The sequence below is a fragment of the Babylonia areolata genome, chromosome 1, assembly GCF_041734735.1.
Source record: "Babylonia areolata isolate BAREFJ2019XMU chromosome 1, ASM4173473v1, whole genome shotgun sequence".
In the NCBI taxonomy this organism is placed as follows: domain Eukaryota; kingdom Metazoa; phylum Mollusca; class Gastropoda; order Neogastropoda; family Buccinidae; genus Babylonia; species Babylonia areolata.
Window position 1 is genome coordinate 49,262,721 of NC_134876.1, and position 15,665 is coordinate 49,278,385.

At 41.9% G+C, this 15,665-nt stretch overlaps 1 protein-coding gene across 5 annotated transcripts in view; it reads left to right on the top strand.

Moving 5' to 3' along the window:
* LOC143283663 (uncharacterized) overlaps positions 1–15,665 on the top strand; it is a 101,113-nt gene that overhangs the window by 633 nt on the left and 84,815 nt on the right. For 4 of the 5 annotated variants that reach the window (XM_076589881.1, XM_076589886.1, XM_076589903.1 and 1 more), the window contains exons 2-7: positions 2,407–2,439; positions 5,765–6,112; positions 6,507–6,669; positions 7,691–7,864; positions 8,829–9,040; positions 11,628–11,774. In XM_076589881.1, the coding sequence (XP_076445996.1) occupies positions 2,407–2,439; positions 5,765–6,112; positions 6,507–6,669; positions 7,691–7,864; positions 8,829–9,040; positions 11,628–11,774 (1,077 nt within the window). The remainder of the gene's footprint in view (positions 1–2,406; positions 2,440–5,764; positions 6,113–6,506; positions 6,670–7,690; positions 7,865–8,828; positions 9,041–11,627; positions 11,775–15,665) is intronic. The other variant, XM_076589894.1, reaches the window with a different exon arrangement.

The window sequence follows — 15,665 nt, forward strand, 5'->3', positions numbered from 1 at the left end:
GGATTGGTTCTTTATTAGTTAACAGGGACAGTCTTTATGTTATTGTGCAAAGTGTGAGGTAATTAATTTTGTTTTGATAAGTTACTTATATATGTACTTAAGCTGATTTTCTGTTTTGATAAGTTACCTTTATGTACTTAAGCTAATTTTCTGTTTTATACTCATTACTAACATATATGTGTATCAGTGCATATTGAAATTATAGATTCATTAAAAAAAAGTAATTATGCATTTGGCATCGAACTTCACGCAATGCACTAGATCAACTGGCTTTTCCAGTTAGAACTGACAGGTCAACATTGTCAAGCTGAACAATGGCAGCCACTTTATGGAAAAAGAAAAAAAAAAGAGTTATGAATAGACCCTCTCTTTCCCTATCACTTTTTTTCTTTTCTTTTTTTTAAACTTTGTCAGCACTCCTATCAATGTGGGATTGTTGCCAAGCTTTAAGAAAAAAAAAAAGTGGCATGCTTCAGACAAAATACAGATCTTAGATTATAAATCGGTTATATATTTTCAGTTGAAGTGATTGTGTCATACATGCTGGTGTGTGTGAAGTAAAAGAGTTTGCATGTGATTTCTCTCTGTGTGTGCATGTGTGTGTGTGTGTGTGTGTGTGTGTGTGTGTGTGTGTGTAAGTGTGTAGTGAAATTTTAGTCAATGTGTATGTACATTTACATATCAAAATTTTGTCTCTGCAGATATGGGAGCAGGTCACCTCTGAATCCATTTTGATGTTGATTGTTGATTCATTTGCTTATTACTGATAGATGATAACAAGATTATATAAATGACTGCAACAATTATCAGGCTATCAACAGACTTGATAGCAATAAAGTCAATAGTAACAGTCATGATGGTCATAGTGATTGAAAGGAGGAACAGGTGATGCACAAGTCAGAAAGATCACCAACGTGATAATGTGGAAGATGATAATGCTAATGATGATTGTGGGATTTGGGGGCATTTAATGGTTGATTTGTCATGTTGTATTTTCATGGAGCATACACTTTCTATGCTGACCATTGTGATTTGTAATAAAAGTATATGCTGATTTACCATCACTACATTGTGAGATTTGTCAGAAATAATACTGTAATACAGCTGTGAATTATTTTGAAAATGACATCAGTATAATTAGTGACTTAAACACACATGTCCGCTCATGTGCACACAGCCACAGACAGACAGACAGACAGACAGACAGACAGACAGACACACACACACACACACACACACACACACACACACACACACACACACACACATGATTGAGAGAAGTGACATGTCAATAGAATCAGATCAGCAGAACAACACAGCCTGCAAGACAGACTTGAGCATAAGGTTGGATGCACAAAACTGAACCATATTAAGGAATACAACCTCAAGAATACATGAATATACTCAAAATCAATTTATCATTATATTCAAGCAAAACAAGGAAAAATAAAGATGAAGAAGAAGAGAAAAAAAATGAGTTGAACAATAATGTGTTTATGGTGTCTCCTCTTGGACAGCAGGCAGAATTCCATTCTTGGAAACAGCAAGACACAGTGAAACAAGAAAATGATACAATACAGTGGAAAAAATGATACAAGGCAATTCATTGTATGAAACAACATAATCATCAGCAGTGAAAGTGCTTATGATAAAGTGAATGTGTGCAAAAATTCTTCACACACACACACACACACACACACACACACACACACACTCACTCACTCACTCACTCACTCAGTCACACACACACACACACTCACACACACACACACACACACATACACACACATCACTCACTCACTCACTCACTCACTCACTCACACACACACACACACACACACACACACACACACACACACACACACATCACACACTCTTGATTGAAATTTTAAAAAAAGGAAAAAAAGAAAAAACAAAATCTAAGTCTGTTGCCTCAGCAAATTGTGTGCTTTGCTAATTTAACAGATAGTATTGACAGCAAATCAATGAAAACAAGCCATATTGTTTTACCAAAGAAGAAAAAAAAATCAATACATCGTTTCACAGGCTTTGACATCAGACAAATGAATAATTCACAGGGGGGGAAACCAGAGCACGACCGACTGTTGACACACACTCTTCCACCCATGGCTTGGTGTTGGACAACCGCAGTGTGCCAGCAAACTGTTTTTTTCTACATTATTGATTATACACTGCTGCCGCTTGAGTTAGGGATTGAAGTTAATAGCAAGGGGGAGGGCGAAGTGATGTCTAGTGGAACTGATCATGGGAAGCCAACTAACTGAAGCTGAAAAGGATCAAGGGCGCAGAATTATAGTGTTTGCACGCACGGCTGTGTGCACAAGTCATTGATATCAGCCGGTGGAGACATGTTGTATGTGTGCTGTTTTTATTTCCGAGGTGCAGGATTTCAAGATGAATGAACTGGGACTGCCGGAGGTAAAATGCTGCACTCAAGATAGCTAGCATGTCTTTTTTTTTCCATTTTGTATTTAAAGGCTCTTTGTTTGCCCTGGTATGCATTTCGCTCTATTTTCTTCTTTCTTTCTTCTTTGCCCATGCATGCATGTCTATTTCTTTGTGCCATGTTTGTTTGTTTTTCATTTTTGCAATTACCTCTTTCTTCATTATGGAGATATTTGCATAAGCATCACAAAACATGGAATATTCATTTGCAGGTTCTTTTTTTTGTCTTTGTCTGCCTCTCTCAGTTTGTATAAGTCTCTGTCATTATCTGCTTCTGTCTGTCTCAAAGCCTCTGTCTCACTCGCTGTCTCTGTCACTATCTGTCTCTCTCTCCATCACTTCTCTCTGTCTCTGTCTGTCTCAGTGTCTCCCTGCATCACTCATTCTCTTTGCCTTTATGTCTGTCTCTCTGTCTCTCCCTCTCTCTCTCTCTCTGTCTCTCTCTGTATCTCCCGCTCTGTGCTCTTTGCTGTATCTCTCTTTTTGTCTGTCTCTGTCTCTATTGCCTTTGTCTCTGTCTAATTGTTTGTTTGTCTGTCTGTTTTTCTTTCTCTTTCTTCCTCTCTCTCAGTCTCCCTCTCTCTGTCTCTGAATGGCTTTCCCAATGTGAATTATTACTGAAATAAAGATTGTTAAAAGAAAGTGAAACTACTGGAAACAAATGGAGATATGGTTGAAGTGGTGTCATAAGGATGGAAAATAATTTTTACTGTGATTATGAGGATGTTTTTTTTTTCTTTTTGATCGATCTTTTGTCTTCTTAATTTCCTCCGAGAAGAGAAAGAAGAAGAGAGTTTGGGGGAAGAGGGGGTCGAGGGGGGGGGGGGGGGGGGGGGATGGGGCAGGGGGTCAGGAGTTTTGATTAGTGTGTAGTGGTATGGGGAGGAAGAAGAAGATTTAAAAGATTTGTCTTTCTGCTTCCACAAATTAGGATTCATTGTTTGTCTTTAAGTCAACAGGACAAAAATGAAAGTTTTGAATTGTAAATAGAATGAAAATTGAGAAAATAAAAAAAAAATAAAGAAAGGAAATTGAAGAAAGAAAGGAAGTGCAAAAGAATGACAAGGAAGAAATGGGGAAATGAAGAGAAGAAGAAGAAAAAAAAGAAAGGAGAGAGGATGATCAGAACACAGGAAAAGAAAGAAGAAACTGGAGGAAAGTATGGAACAAACAGAAAGAAAGGAAGAGAACATGTAGAAGAAAAGAAAGAGAAAGAAGGAAAGGGGACGAGAGCAAAGACACGGGCAGACAAAATGACACAGGGAAAGGGAGGAAGGAAAGAAAGAAAGAAAGAAAGAAAGAGTGGCACAATAATTGAAGATAATGAAAATGAAAGGGAGGAGGATGGGTGGGTGGAAAGAAAAGAAGAGGGGATAATTAAAAGAGAAAATCATTGAAACAGATGGAAGACAGAAAAACAGAAACAGAAAAGACCAGAAATGTAAAATAATAATAATAATAGTTATAATAGTTATAATAGTAATAATAATAATAATAATAATAATAACCAATATGGGAGAAACAAAAGGAGTGTTAAAACATGCTTGGAAATGGAGAAGTAGTTGTGATATGCCTGGTCATATATATTGGTCATCATCTTGATTGTTGTTTTGTTTGTTTGTTGCTGTTTCAAGTCTCAGCATGCATGACACTGCACGGATCATTTCTTGACCTAATCGATTTCTGCACATTGATCATGCATGAGTCATTCACTCATTGATTTTACAATCAATGCAGTGCTGATACCTTTATGCTCTCTGTGGATACCAGTCATCAATATCTTTATGCTCTTTGCGGGTACTGACTTCGTTTCACGTTATATTTATGCATGCGGTTTTTCCATCTTTCTCTTTCCTCCTTTGTTTTGACGCCCATGTGTTTCCATTCGTTTGTATACTTGCAGGATTAGCGGCTGGAATTAAAGACTTGCTGAACGGTTCAAGGCGGTGAAAAATGGAGAGAGAGAGAGAGAGAGAGAGAGAGAGAGAGAGAGCACTTATCTACTCGCATGACTATACAAATAGTTAATGTTTGTGCAGGTTACATGAATGATCTGCTCACTAACTGTTAGAGCGATAGAGAGCACACTGTTCTATTTCCATGGATAGAGGCACACTGTTCTGTTTGCATGGATAGAGGACACAATTAACGTTATACTTGCATGGACGGCCTGATGATCTTTCCCATGTTCTGGCAGAGAAAGAGAGAGCACACTATTCTTCTTGCATGGTCTGCTTAATGATCTTTCATGGACTCTGTGGCTGAAAGCATAAAGTTCTACTTGCTTGGTCTGCTTTATGATTTTTCATGGACTGTTTGAGTGAGAGCACCTGTTTGCATGTTTCTTAATGTCTGTCTGTCTCTGTCTACCTGTCTGTCGATATCTCTCTCTCTCTCTCTCTCTCCCCCACCCCCCTCTCTCTCTCCCTGTCTCACGCCCTCACGTTTATGTGTGCGCGCGAGAGTTGTCCGATCGCAGAATTCAAAATGTTAAATAGTCCATCATAGCTGTCATGAGCATTTACCAGCAGGTCTTTTACCAGTTGTTTTGATTGTCTGTGCGTGCAAGACTGCATACATAGTATGCGTTGGCCCTATGATTTGTTTCCTTGTCTAGGTATTTGCAAGTCTGAAGACAGCAAATTAAAAAAAAACAAAAAAAAATGCTTGTGGATATATGATTGCTCCTGTTCAACCACGAAAGTAATTAACTGTCCAGTTCAGTTGATTTCCTTGTGTGTTTTTTTTTTTTTGTTTGTTTGTTTGTTTTTTGTTTTGTTTTATTTTTTGGTTTTATTTTATTTATTTATTTAATTTTTTGTTGTTGTTGTTGTTATCAGAAAGAGAAACAGAGAAGGCGAGTGAGTGAGTACGAGATAGGGACAGACGCAGAGAGTGAAAGAAGAGAAGAGATTAATTTTGCGCGAAGACTTTTTGTTTTTGTTTTTCCTGTTTCTTCTTTTCATGTGTCCTGGTCAGTGATGACCATTGCCGTGTTTTTTTGTTGTTGTTTTTTCCCAGCATCATGTCCTCGTGTTTAATGATGGTGCAGTAGACTGACGCTTACACCTCCCAGACAGGGAGCTCATGGCTTTTGAAAATGAAAGTTTTACATTAAAAAATTATGTTAGTGCATTCAAGTATGATACGTCATACACAATCACGTGCGCACGCACGCGCGTGCGCGCACACACACACGCACACACACACGACCACACGCACACACACACACACACACACACACACACACACACACAACTAGCAGAAGTACAATTTCCTTTTTTGTCACCCGTGACAGGATTACTTCAACTTCGCGGCGGACCGCCCCTACTACCTGCCCCCCATCCAGCCAAGCTACCACTTCGCGGAGACCAGCCCCCGCAACTCCATGCGCTCGGCACGCGATGGCGCCGAGATCCCTTTGCCCAAGACCTTCACCACGCGGAAAGGGGCACTGCTGCTCTTCTCGGAGGACATGGCGCTCAAGACGAACGAGAAGGAGCAGCTGAAGAAGAGGGCCCGCCGCCACCACCCTTTCCAGTCGGCCTCGCTGGGCGAGCAAGGGGGTCTGAACGAGGACGAGACGGCCATGGTGATGAAGACCGTGGATGACCTGGCCAAGTCCATTCTGCAGTACGGTGCCAGGGTGAGTATGGTGGTGCATGGTGATTGTGATGTGTTTTGCTGTGCAGCATTTTACTCTGTTGATGTGAGTATAGTGAAATCGATGTTTTAAGAGAAGCGCCGATCGAGAGGTTTGCATTGTCCTTTCTTGATAAAGCAGATAATGATGTAAATCATAACCAGCCCGCATTTAAAAAAACACAAAAAAACAGGGATACTGATAACGCGCCAATCGTCGGACACAGGTGTAAGCTCATTACAGAGTCATTTGCACAACATCTGCCCCTTCACCACAAGTCCTGTATTAGCTATAGAACGCCAGAACCAGCTCTTTTGTTTGTTTTCAGCACTGATACCTATAACTATCAATATTTTATTTTTAAAAAAAGAAACAAATAATGGGACTGTGTAAACAGCAAAGCTACAACGACGACGACGACAAAATGTACCTGAAATTCATCCATCGTCGACGAGAGCAGTGGGAGCGGCAGATCCGCCCTGGTTACTCCGCCAAGCGCTACCTGTCCACCTGGACAAAGAACTGGGACGACCAAGTGTTCGAGACTGTCGTCAGTAAAGGTATGTCTACACACACACACACACACACACACACACACACACACACACACACACTCACACACACACACACACACACACACACACACACACACACACACACACACACACACACACTCACACACACACACACACACAAACACACACACACACACACACACACACACACACACACACACACCTTTTAAGAACCTCGTGAACATTGAATGGGTATGTGCTGCAGGATTTGAGTGAATGAACGGAATGAAGTTGTTTGTTTTTACATGAAAATTAACAGCATGTAAATGGTATGCATACAGCATGAGATACGATGCAGCAATGTGCAACACAGCTCAGTACCACACAAACAGATAATTTACACATGGTTTAAAGATTCTGAAGTTCATGTTCAGTTGGATCATTGGAACCTGACCATTGCCGTATGCATCATCGCTAATAACGGAGATATGACAGCTCACGTTTCGTAAGGTGTGAAGTGTTCAAACTATTGACATCTGCATGTATTTCAGTGACACCTGTGAATGTAAAATGTAGATACATGTCAACGTTTTCAACGAAGGAAATTGGATTGCGTGGCTTTATCATCTGGCTATGAATAATAGTTACGTTTGAATGTCTTTTTCCCATCAGGATGCTTTCATCCAGGTGTCTTTTTCTCATGGGGATACTTATGTTCGGATGCCATTTCCCCGCGGGATACGTACGTTAGGATGTCTTCCCCCCCCCTCAGGATTCGTATGTCAGGATGACGTTTCAAACAGGATACTTACGCCAGGATGTTGTTTTTTTTCCCGCCACGGATGCTTTCGTCAACATATCTCCCCTCAGGATACTTATGTCAGGGACGTCTTTTTCTACAACATACTCACATCAGGAAGTTTTTTTTTCTCTACGGATGCTTACGTCAGGATATCCCCCCTCAGGATACTTACATCAGGATGTCTTTTTCCCCCTCAGGATATTTACATCAGGATTTTGTTCCCCTCTCACGATACTTACCACCAGGATTTCTTTTTCCTCTCAGGATACCTGACAGAGAGGTCCCTGTTCCACTACAACCTGTTCCTGCCCCACCTGAGACGCCACCTGTTCCATGAGGACCTGTCCAACATGCCTCAGCCTTACCGCCTAATGAAGAACATGCTGCTCACCCCGGGCAGTCTGTCTGGGTACACCTTCTTCAGGGAGCCAGACTTTGGTCAGTGGTTTGGGGGCAGAAGAGAGGGCGGGGGGAGGTGGGGGGGGGGAGCCATGAATTGGAGGGGGTACTTCTTTATATAATAACAGATATATGTGTTGGCACTTTAGTGGATTGAAGAAAAAAAAAAACAACTTTTTCCCTTCATTTTAGAATAGTTAAATATTAAGACACGTACTTAGGTGCACCATCTGGTTCGTGTTAACAGCTTAGTTTCACATGTTTCCAAAAAGCCTTTTTTTTTTTTTTTAATAAGTGAAACGCAAGCAGGAAAAGTGGAAATATCTAAACGTGTAATACAAAGATATTCACGCACATGATGAGGAGTATGTTGGGGAAGGATGGGGTGTAAAAGTGCAGAGTGAGATAGGAAATCATGAAAGTGGGCGGTGGTGTGTACGGTTGTAAAGTCATGTTGTTGGATGCCGTCTTTCTTGTCGTCCTATTGTCTCCCCTATCATTCTGTGCCGTTGGGCTGCCCACGTTAGACTCTCTGTCTCTGTCTCTCTGTCTCTGTCTCTCTGTCTCTGTCTCTCTCTCTCTCTCTCTCTCTCTCTCTCTCTCAGCATGCACTTAATGAATATAACAGAACCCATGGTGAAGCAAAGAAACGGTTGTCCCCGGCAAAAAGATATGTAGAAAAGTTCACTTCGTTAGTGAAAAACAAATACACGTACAGAAAAAAAAAAGATATGGGTTGTTTTGCATTGTGACGACGCAGCCTACTGAATTTCAAGCAAAGAAATAATGACCCCCCCCCCCCCCACACACACACACAAAGAAAGGGAAAAAAATCAATAGAAATTGAAGCTAATACTCGATCTATATTTATAAAAACAATGCAGCTGCAACTCTCCACCCGAGAAGAGTAATCAACTGAAGTGATTCAGCTTCAGAATAGAGACACAGAAGATTGCTCAACAACAACAACTTCAACAAAAACACCATTGATTTTTTTTTCCAGGGGGTATTCTGGAAGAGGAGGACGAGGAAGGGGCGGACGGACAGATGATCCGGCGGCCGGACACGAAGCGCTCAATCCGGGTGATCCGGACCAGCAAGGAAGGGCTGCAGAAGGAGATCAGTTACTCGGCCCTGGACAAGGACACCCAGAAAGAGGTCATCACGGACCTGTTGGTCAAAAGCGCCGTCCACTACGCCTTGAGCAAACAGGAGGTCAGTCAGTCAATCAGTTGGGTTGTCAGTGTGGCTTTGTGTCAGATTGTTGGCTAAACCCTTTCCACCTGAGCTTTCAATACACAGCAAGTACATTAGAAAACGTCGGTGCTGCTAGGGTCAAGGAGTTTGGAAAGATTTGAAACAATCCACGATGGATTGATGAAATATTTGCATGTAGAAATTACTCAGTCCTTCGGAGTCTTTACTTTTTCAGCAAGTACAAAATCGTCCCTCCAAAACACCACAGTTCATACATGTATACTGTCACAAAAGAGTTCAGGCCAGGCCAGTGTGTTGGGACTGGCATTTGTCTGCTTCATATTTCTCTTTCGAAACACAGATGTGGTGTGGTGTACATGGATCAGTACACACGCTATAACGCTTCCTTGAAACTGAAACAGAGTTGCAAATAAAAAAGAGAGGAGTAGGGGGTTGGGGATGGGCACAGAAACTGTGGAAGAAGCAGTCAGTAAAAAAAATTAAAAAATAAAAAAATAAAAAAATTAAAACAAAGCAGTATATGTATAAACAGAGAGCGACAGAGAGAGAAAGACAGAGAAGGAGATCCAAACAAATATTTTTTCTTGAACCTAATACCAGCTGATCAGGTAATAATATAATTGTATATGCCACTCCAACACATTATGATTACTCTCTCCAGCATAATTTGATCCAATAATATCTGAATAATAGAGCTGTTGCATTGTAGTAATATGCCCACGTTGGACACAATACAATGGTAATTAAAACTGTAATTTTTTGTACTGTACTGTACTGTATTGTACTGTCTTGCAGTAAACTAGTACTGAAGTAATACTTTGCTATATTATACTATACTGTGCTACACTAGACTACACTACGCTAGACTACACTAGATGCTTTGTTTTTTAAGACCATATCAGATTTGGTATCAGTTATAGCCTGGTTGAGAAAGCCCCCTCCCCCAAACACACACACACACACACACACACACACACACACACACACACACATTTGGCTCTTTGCCTGTCCCAAAGCTTTTACTGGCTGGCTTAGAGCCATAAAACCAGTAAAACCTTTAGCATTTAAAAGTTGCTTCTCTCTCTCTCTTTCTGCCTGTTTCTCTCTCTCTGTCCGTCTGTCTGTCTCTCTCTCTCTCTGTCATGCACGCTCTCTAACTTTCTAGGAATGCTGTCCCATTATTGCCATATGGATCTATTATCAGTATATTTGTACATCATCACTCACATGCAACAACATTCTTATAGTTTCTTTCTCCATATGTGATATTATACTTATGCCGTGTGTTTTTTTTAGTATTGTGTAATGACAGACAGATAAGGGTGAAGATTGGATGGAAAAAAAACAACAACTGCATCAGTGCTTGTGTATTATCCTGGAAAATAAAGAATTTTGTTTTGTCTTGACTTGTCCCATATCTCTCTTCCCTCCCTCTCTCTCTCTCTCTCTCTCTCTCTCTCTCTCTCTCTCTTTCATGACTTACCTTTTCTGTTGATTTTTTACTTTCTTTCACAGTGTTGTCGTTTTCTTTTTGTCTTCTTGCTTTAGGAATGGTATCACTGGGAGATATTATTTATTTATTTATTTATCTATTTATTTATTTACTTATTTATGCACGCTTACCTGTTATTTATTCACCTTTTTTTTTCTCAAGGCCTGGCTAAGCGCGTTGGGTTACGCTGCTGGTCAGGCATCTGCTTGGCAGATGTGGTGTAGCGTATATGGATTTGTCCGAACGCAGTGACGCCTCCTTGAGCTACTGAAACTGAAACTGAAACGCACAGGGAGATCGACAAACCTCAGTGATCGAAATAGTGAACAAAATTTAATGTTCCGTTCAGTTGACATAGTCACAGCGGAAAACAAATGTATCGTCAGCAGACATAGTAAAACTAGTTTAAAATGTGTGAGGTCAGTTGAGTGGTTAACAATGTGTCTCTCTGTTACTGTCATTGTGTGACTGGCCAAGCCAGATGGCAGATAACGTTTTTCCTCTTTTCAGTGTTTATCCTTGTGTGGAGGGAGAAGTGAAGGGTATAGTGGGTAGCCTTTGTCTTGTTTCTTTGTTTCCCTCTGTTCTGTTATTGTCGTTGGCTTTGAGAGAGAGAGAGAGGGTGGCTGTGGTGGTGGTGGTGGTGGTGGTTGTGTTTCTCTGTGTGGGGTATGTGTGGATGTGTGTGGGGTTGTATGCTCATTCCTCTGTGTGTGAAAGAGAGAAACAGTTCTGCGTCTGTGTCTATGTGCGTGAATGCCTATGTACGTACGTAAATGTGTAGGGCGATCGATAGGAATTCATTTACAGTCTTTTGTGAAACTAGGAAGCAAGATTGCTCTGGCTCTTTGTTCTATGCAGCCCTGGGGGTTAGTTGGCCTTTGGAAACCATCCCAGTGCCAACTGCCGTAAAACCCTTTTGGTCGAGAGAGTGGGGCTGTAACGTGGGCAAGACACTCTCCACTATAATCAAATTCTAGCCAAGACAGTCGGGACAGCAGTTGCCTCCTCTGCTGTTCTGATGGTCATAAACGGACACGGCTGACGATCATACTGTTCAACAACATACTACTTAGTCCTGTTTCCCCACAGGAGATACTGGAGGAGTCGCTGGCCCAGGCCGCGCAGAGCGAGCACGGGGGTGAGGGTTCGGAGACCACATACCAGATGTCCGTGTCCCGCAAAACCCCTGCCGACAACAAGTCTGTGCCCAACTTTGACATGAGGGATGCTGTGGACGTGAGTTGTCTTTATCGTCACGTGCAGTGATACTCTTGTTTTGTGTCAGGTTTTGTTATTTTTTTATTATCATGATATGATATTTCGCGTGCATGTGTCATGAGGGGTTGGTGAATATGTGTGTTTGTGGGGGGGGGGGCACATACGTGTGCGTGTGTTTGTGTGTGTGTGTGTGTGTGTGTGTGTGTGTGTGTACGTGCGCGCGTGTGTGTTTGTATCAGTACATGTTCGCGTGTATGTGTTCTATGTTTTTGCTTGTACAGAGAGTCTTAAGATTGTTCTGCTTCTTGTTTCATCGTATATCTTGAAGTATTTGTTTGAGATTTACACTTCTCGTGTTGTGTCAGTTGGTTGCACATGCATTCAGTGTTTCTGCTCTGATCTCTTTATGCATACATATTCTTAAACTTTTTGCTGTTAACTTCAGTGCTTTCATCTGTCTCTCACACAGAAAGAACACGGACTGTTATCTTTCCTGGTATTTTTTTTTGTTACTTGTGTCCATTTATTTCTTTCATTGACCAGTTTTCAATTTGATTTAGAAAAAAAAGAAGATAAACATTGTATTGACAATCATCAAGTTCGAGAAAAGATTATATAGTATTTCCGATCATCATGATTGCTTGCCGCAGTCGCCACCATCATTATTGGGAGCAACAACATTGTTCATCATCGTTGTACACATTAATCAGTCCATGGGTCATTGTTTAATTAGAGTATGGCTCAAAGAATGGAGGCATAATTTATATTTCATGCAGTTATCTCCCTTACTTTTGTTCCAGTTTAAACTTCGTTTGTGTCGCTGCTTAGTGTGGTATATAATTGGTTTGGTGGTTTCTTGGGTTGTTCCGTGTATGTCCTCAGAGCTGATGAAGCCCGAGGCGCTAAACTGAATTGAATTTGATTAAGCGTTCCCCCAAGAGGCTGTATTCCATGCAGAAAGGATTTTGTAGAGAGCCTATTGATGATTGCGAGAGCTCTGATATTTGATACCTGACAACGGTGGAAAATATTATATAACACCAACAGCAACTGCCGTACTAGCAGCAGATTTTGAAAACTAAACACCAAGTGCACTGGAATGCATGTTAAATGAAAGATCACAAGGAGTTAAAAACAACAACAACAACTGGGTTCAGATATTCAATAGACGCACGCTCACATTCACAAACACAGACACAGACAGAGAGAGAGAGAGAGAGAGAGAGAGAGAGACACTCACACGCTTTCTTCCTTTCTGTCAAACACATTCTCTCTCTCTCTCTCTCTCTCTCTCTCTCTCTCTCTCTGTCTGTCTCATTCTCTCTCTCTCCCCTCTCTCTCTCTCTTCCGCTCTCTCACACACGCACGCACACACGCACGCACGCACACACACACACACACACACACACACACACACACACACACACACTCACACTCACACTCACACACACACACATACACACAAAGAGAGGATTTTGCAAGCATTAGGATTGATGAGCTGACATGCTAGCTTCCAGGCAAATAAAACAAGATTAATGATCGCAGACAAATGGCGAATATTGATCGATGATTATATGTTCATTGCACCGTTCAAGTGCTCACTTTGGGAACAAATGGAGATATCTGGAGTACGGCCCGAACCTATGTTTGTTAAACAATGTGTGTGTGTGTGTGTGTGTGTGTGTGTGTGTGTGTGTGTGTGTGTGTGTGTGAAAAAGAAAAAAGATGCATTCATAGGTTTTTATATGTTCCTGATGTACACATTTTCCTCTGAGAGTGTGTAAATCAAAACTCTGAAATATATTCTGTTGAGGGATAAACGGTATTTGAATGAACCGTGGACAAGTCTCCATCAAAATGGATGAATACACTCTGGAGAAGAGAAAAAAAGAGGATTTCTAATCTTAACATGTACTCTGGGAGTCAGATGACATGATCTGTGTCTGGTACCTACAGAAAACATCGAGTGCTTTTATCTAGTTTTTTAAGACGGCTGAACGCACTTGATGCATGGACTTCGTGTCTAGGTTAATTTTACTGGCATCTTTTAGCACCTGCGTGTGGGCGCGCGCGCGTGTGTGTGTGCGTGTGTTTGCGTGCGTGTCTGTGTGTTGTGTGTGTGTGTGTGTGTGTGTGTGCACGCGCGTGTGTGCCGCGTCTGTGTGCGTGCGTGTGTGCGTGGGCGTCTCTGTGTGCGTGTGCGTGCGTGCGTGTATGAGTGTGTGTATGTGTGTGTGTGTGTGCGCGCGCGCGCGCGCGCGCGTGCGTACGTAGGTTCGCTCGCAGGCAAACATACACACACCGGCTGGTCCAGAATTCAGATTCTTTACAGGGATTAAACGAAGGAACGACTTTGCAGGCGCGGTGGGGTGGGTTGGTCCGCTGCCAGTCATTGGTGTAATTGCAGGGTTGTGGGCTCTGTAATTGGTAGGTTTGCCTGGCCTTGCTGTGAAGGAGGCTTGTGGGCTTTCGTAACGATGAAATAAACTTCGGGCTCCGACCGTCCCGGGATTTGTGTTTAGTCGCACGTAGCTCGGTGTATAGGTGTTGGATCCAGAGCTGTTTCGTTCCATTTGATTTCGTTTGTGTGTGTGTGTGTGTGTGTGTGTGTGTGTGTGTGTGTGTGTGTGTATGTGTGTGTGTGTGTGTGTGTGTGTGTTTATATGTGTCTGTGTGTCTGTATGTGTGTGAGACTGAAGAATCTGACATTGCAGCACCCAGACACTATCGAAATGAGAGACAGAGAGAGAGAAAGAGGTAGAGAGAGAGAACAAGGAAAAAGGAATGATTATCATTATTCTCGCACATGACTGTACTTCATGAACTTCTGCTGGTTGTGTATATGTGTGAGCGTGTGTATGCGCACGCGCGCGCGTGTGTGGGAGTGTATGTATGTGTGTGCTTTTGTGTGTGTGTGTGTGTGTGTGTGTGTGTGTGATCAAAACCAACAGTACAACAGTTTAGTGCAATGCCGGTTCCAATGATATTTTGTGTCTAATGAGTTCAAAGCCTGCTTTTCAATTGTTCACATATATCCAAACACATTGTTTGCAATTAGAATTGCCCGTTCGCATTTACCCTGTAGCACCCCTGTTATTTCAACCGTTGAAAAAACGTTGAAAAGAAGGACTAGGCAAACGTTTCCTGGTGCAACCAATCGGAGAATTCCTTCAAAAACAGAAGAGCTACGTTTGAAGATCGTACAATCTGCTATCTGTACAAAACACGATGAGCTGGTCACGTTGACTGGATCATTCGCAATTTGGTGTACCCGTACCCTAATGATTCATTTGTTGGCAAAACCTTATCGGAAGTGCATGTGAACGCTAACGTTGGCGATATCGTTACAACCGTGCATGTGAACGCTAACGAAATGTTGTTGTTGTTGCCTTCTTTACGCGAATTTTTCCCATAGGCTTTATATATATATTTTTTTTTCTTTTTAATCGGACAATAATGAAAGAGATACAGACAGAGGGTTTGCGTCTGTTTGCATAAACCTTTGTTCATACCTATTATTTCATATTTCAGAAACACTGTTTTTTTGGTCTGTCTTCTTATCTGTCTGTCAGTTTGCAGTCTAACTGCCTGTCTGTCTTTCTGGCAGTTTGATCTACCTGTCTATATGTCAATTTATCTGTCCGCACGATATTCAGAAAGCGAACATCGGATAACAGCATTCCGTTCTCAGTCCTCCATTGCTGACAGAACGACACAAAAGTGGTGACCCAGAATCCCATACTCAGACATCCCGTGCATTCTGATACCAGAGCAGATTGACCTGTTACGTATGTAGTTTGGCAACGGATCGACTTCAGGTTGGAAGGGATTACGGCGCGAGTGGGGGATAGGGGGAGGGGGGTGTGTGTGTGTGGGGGTGGGGGGGGGGGGGGGGGGGTTGGTGGGGGA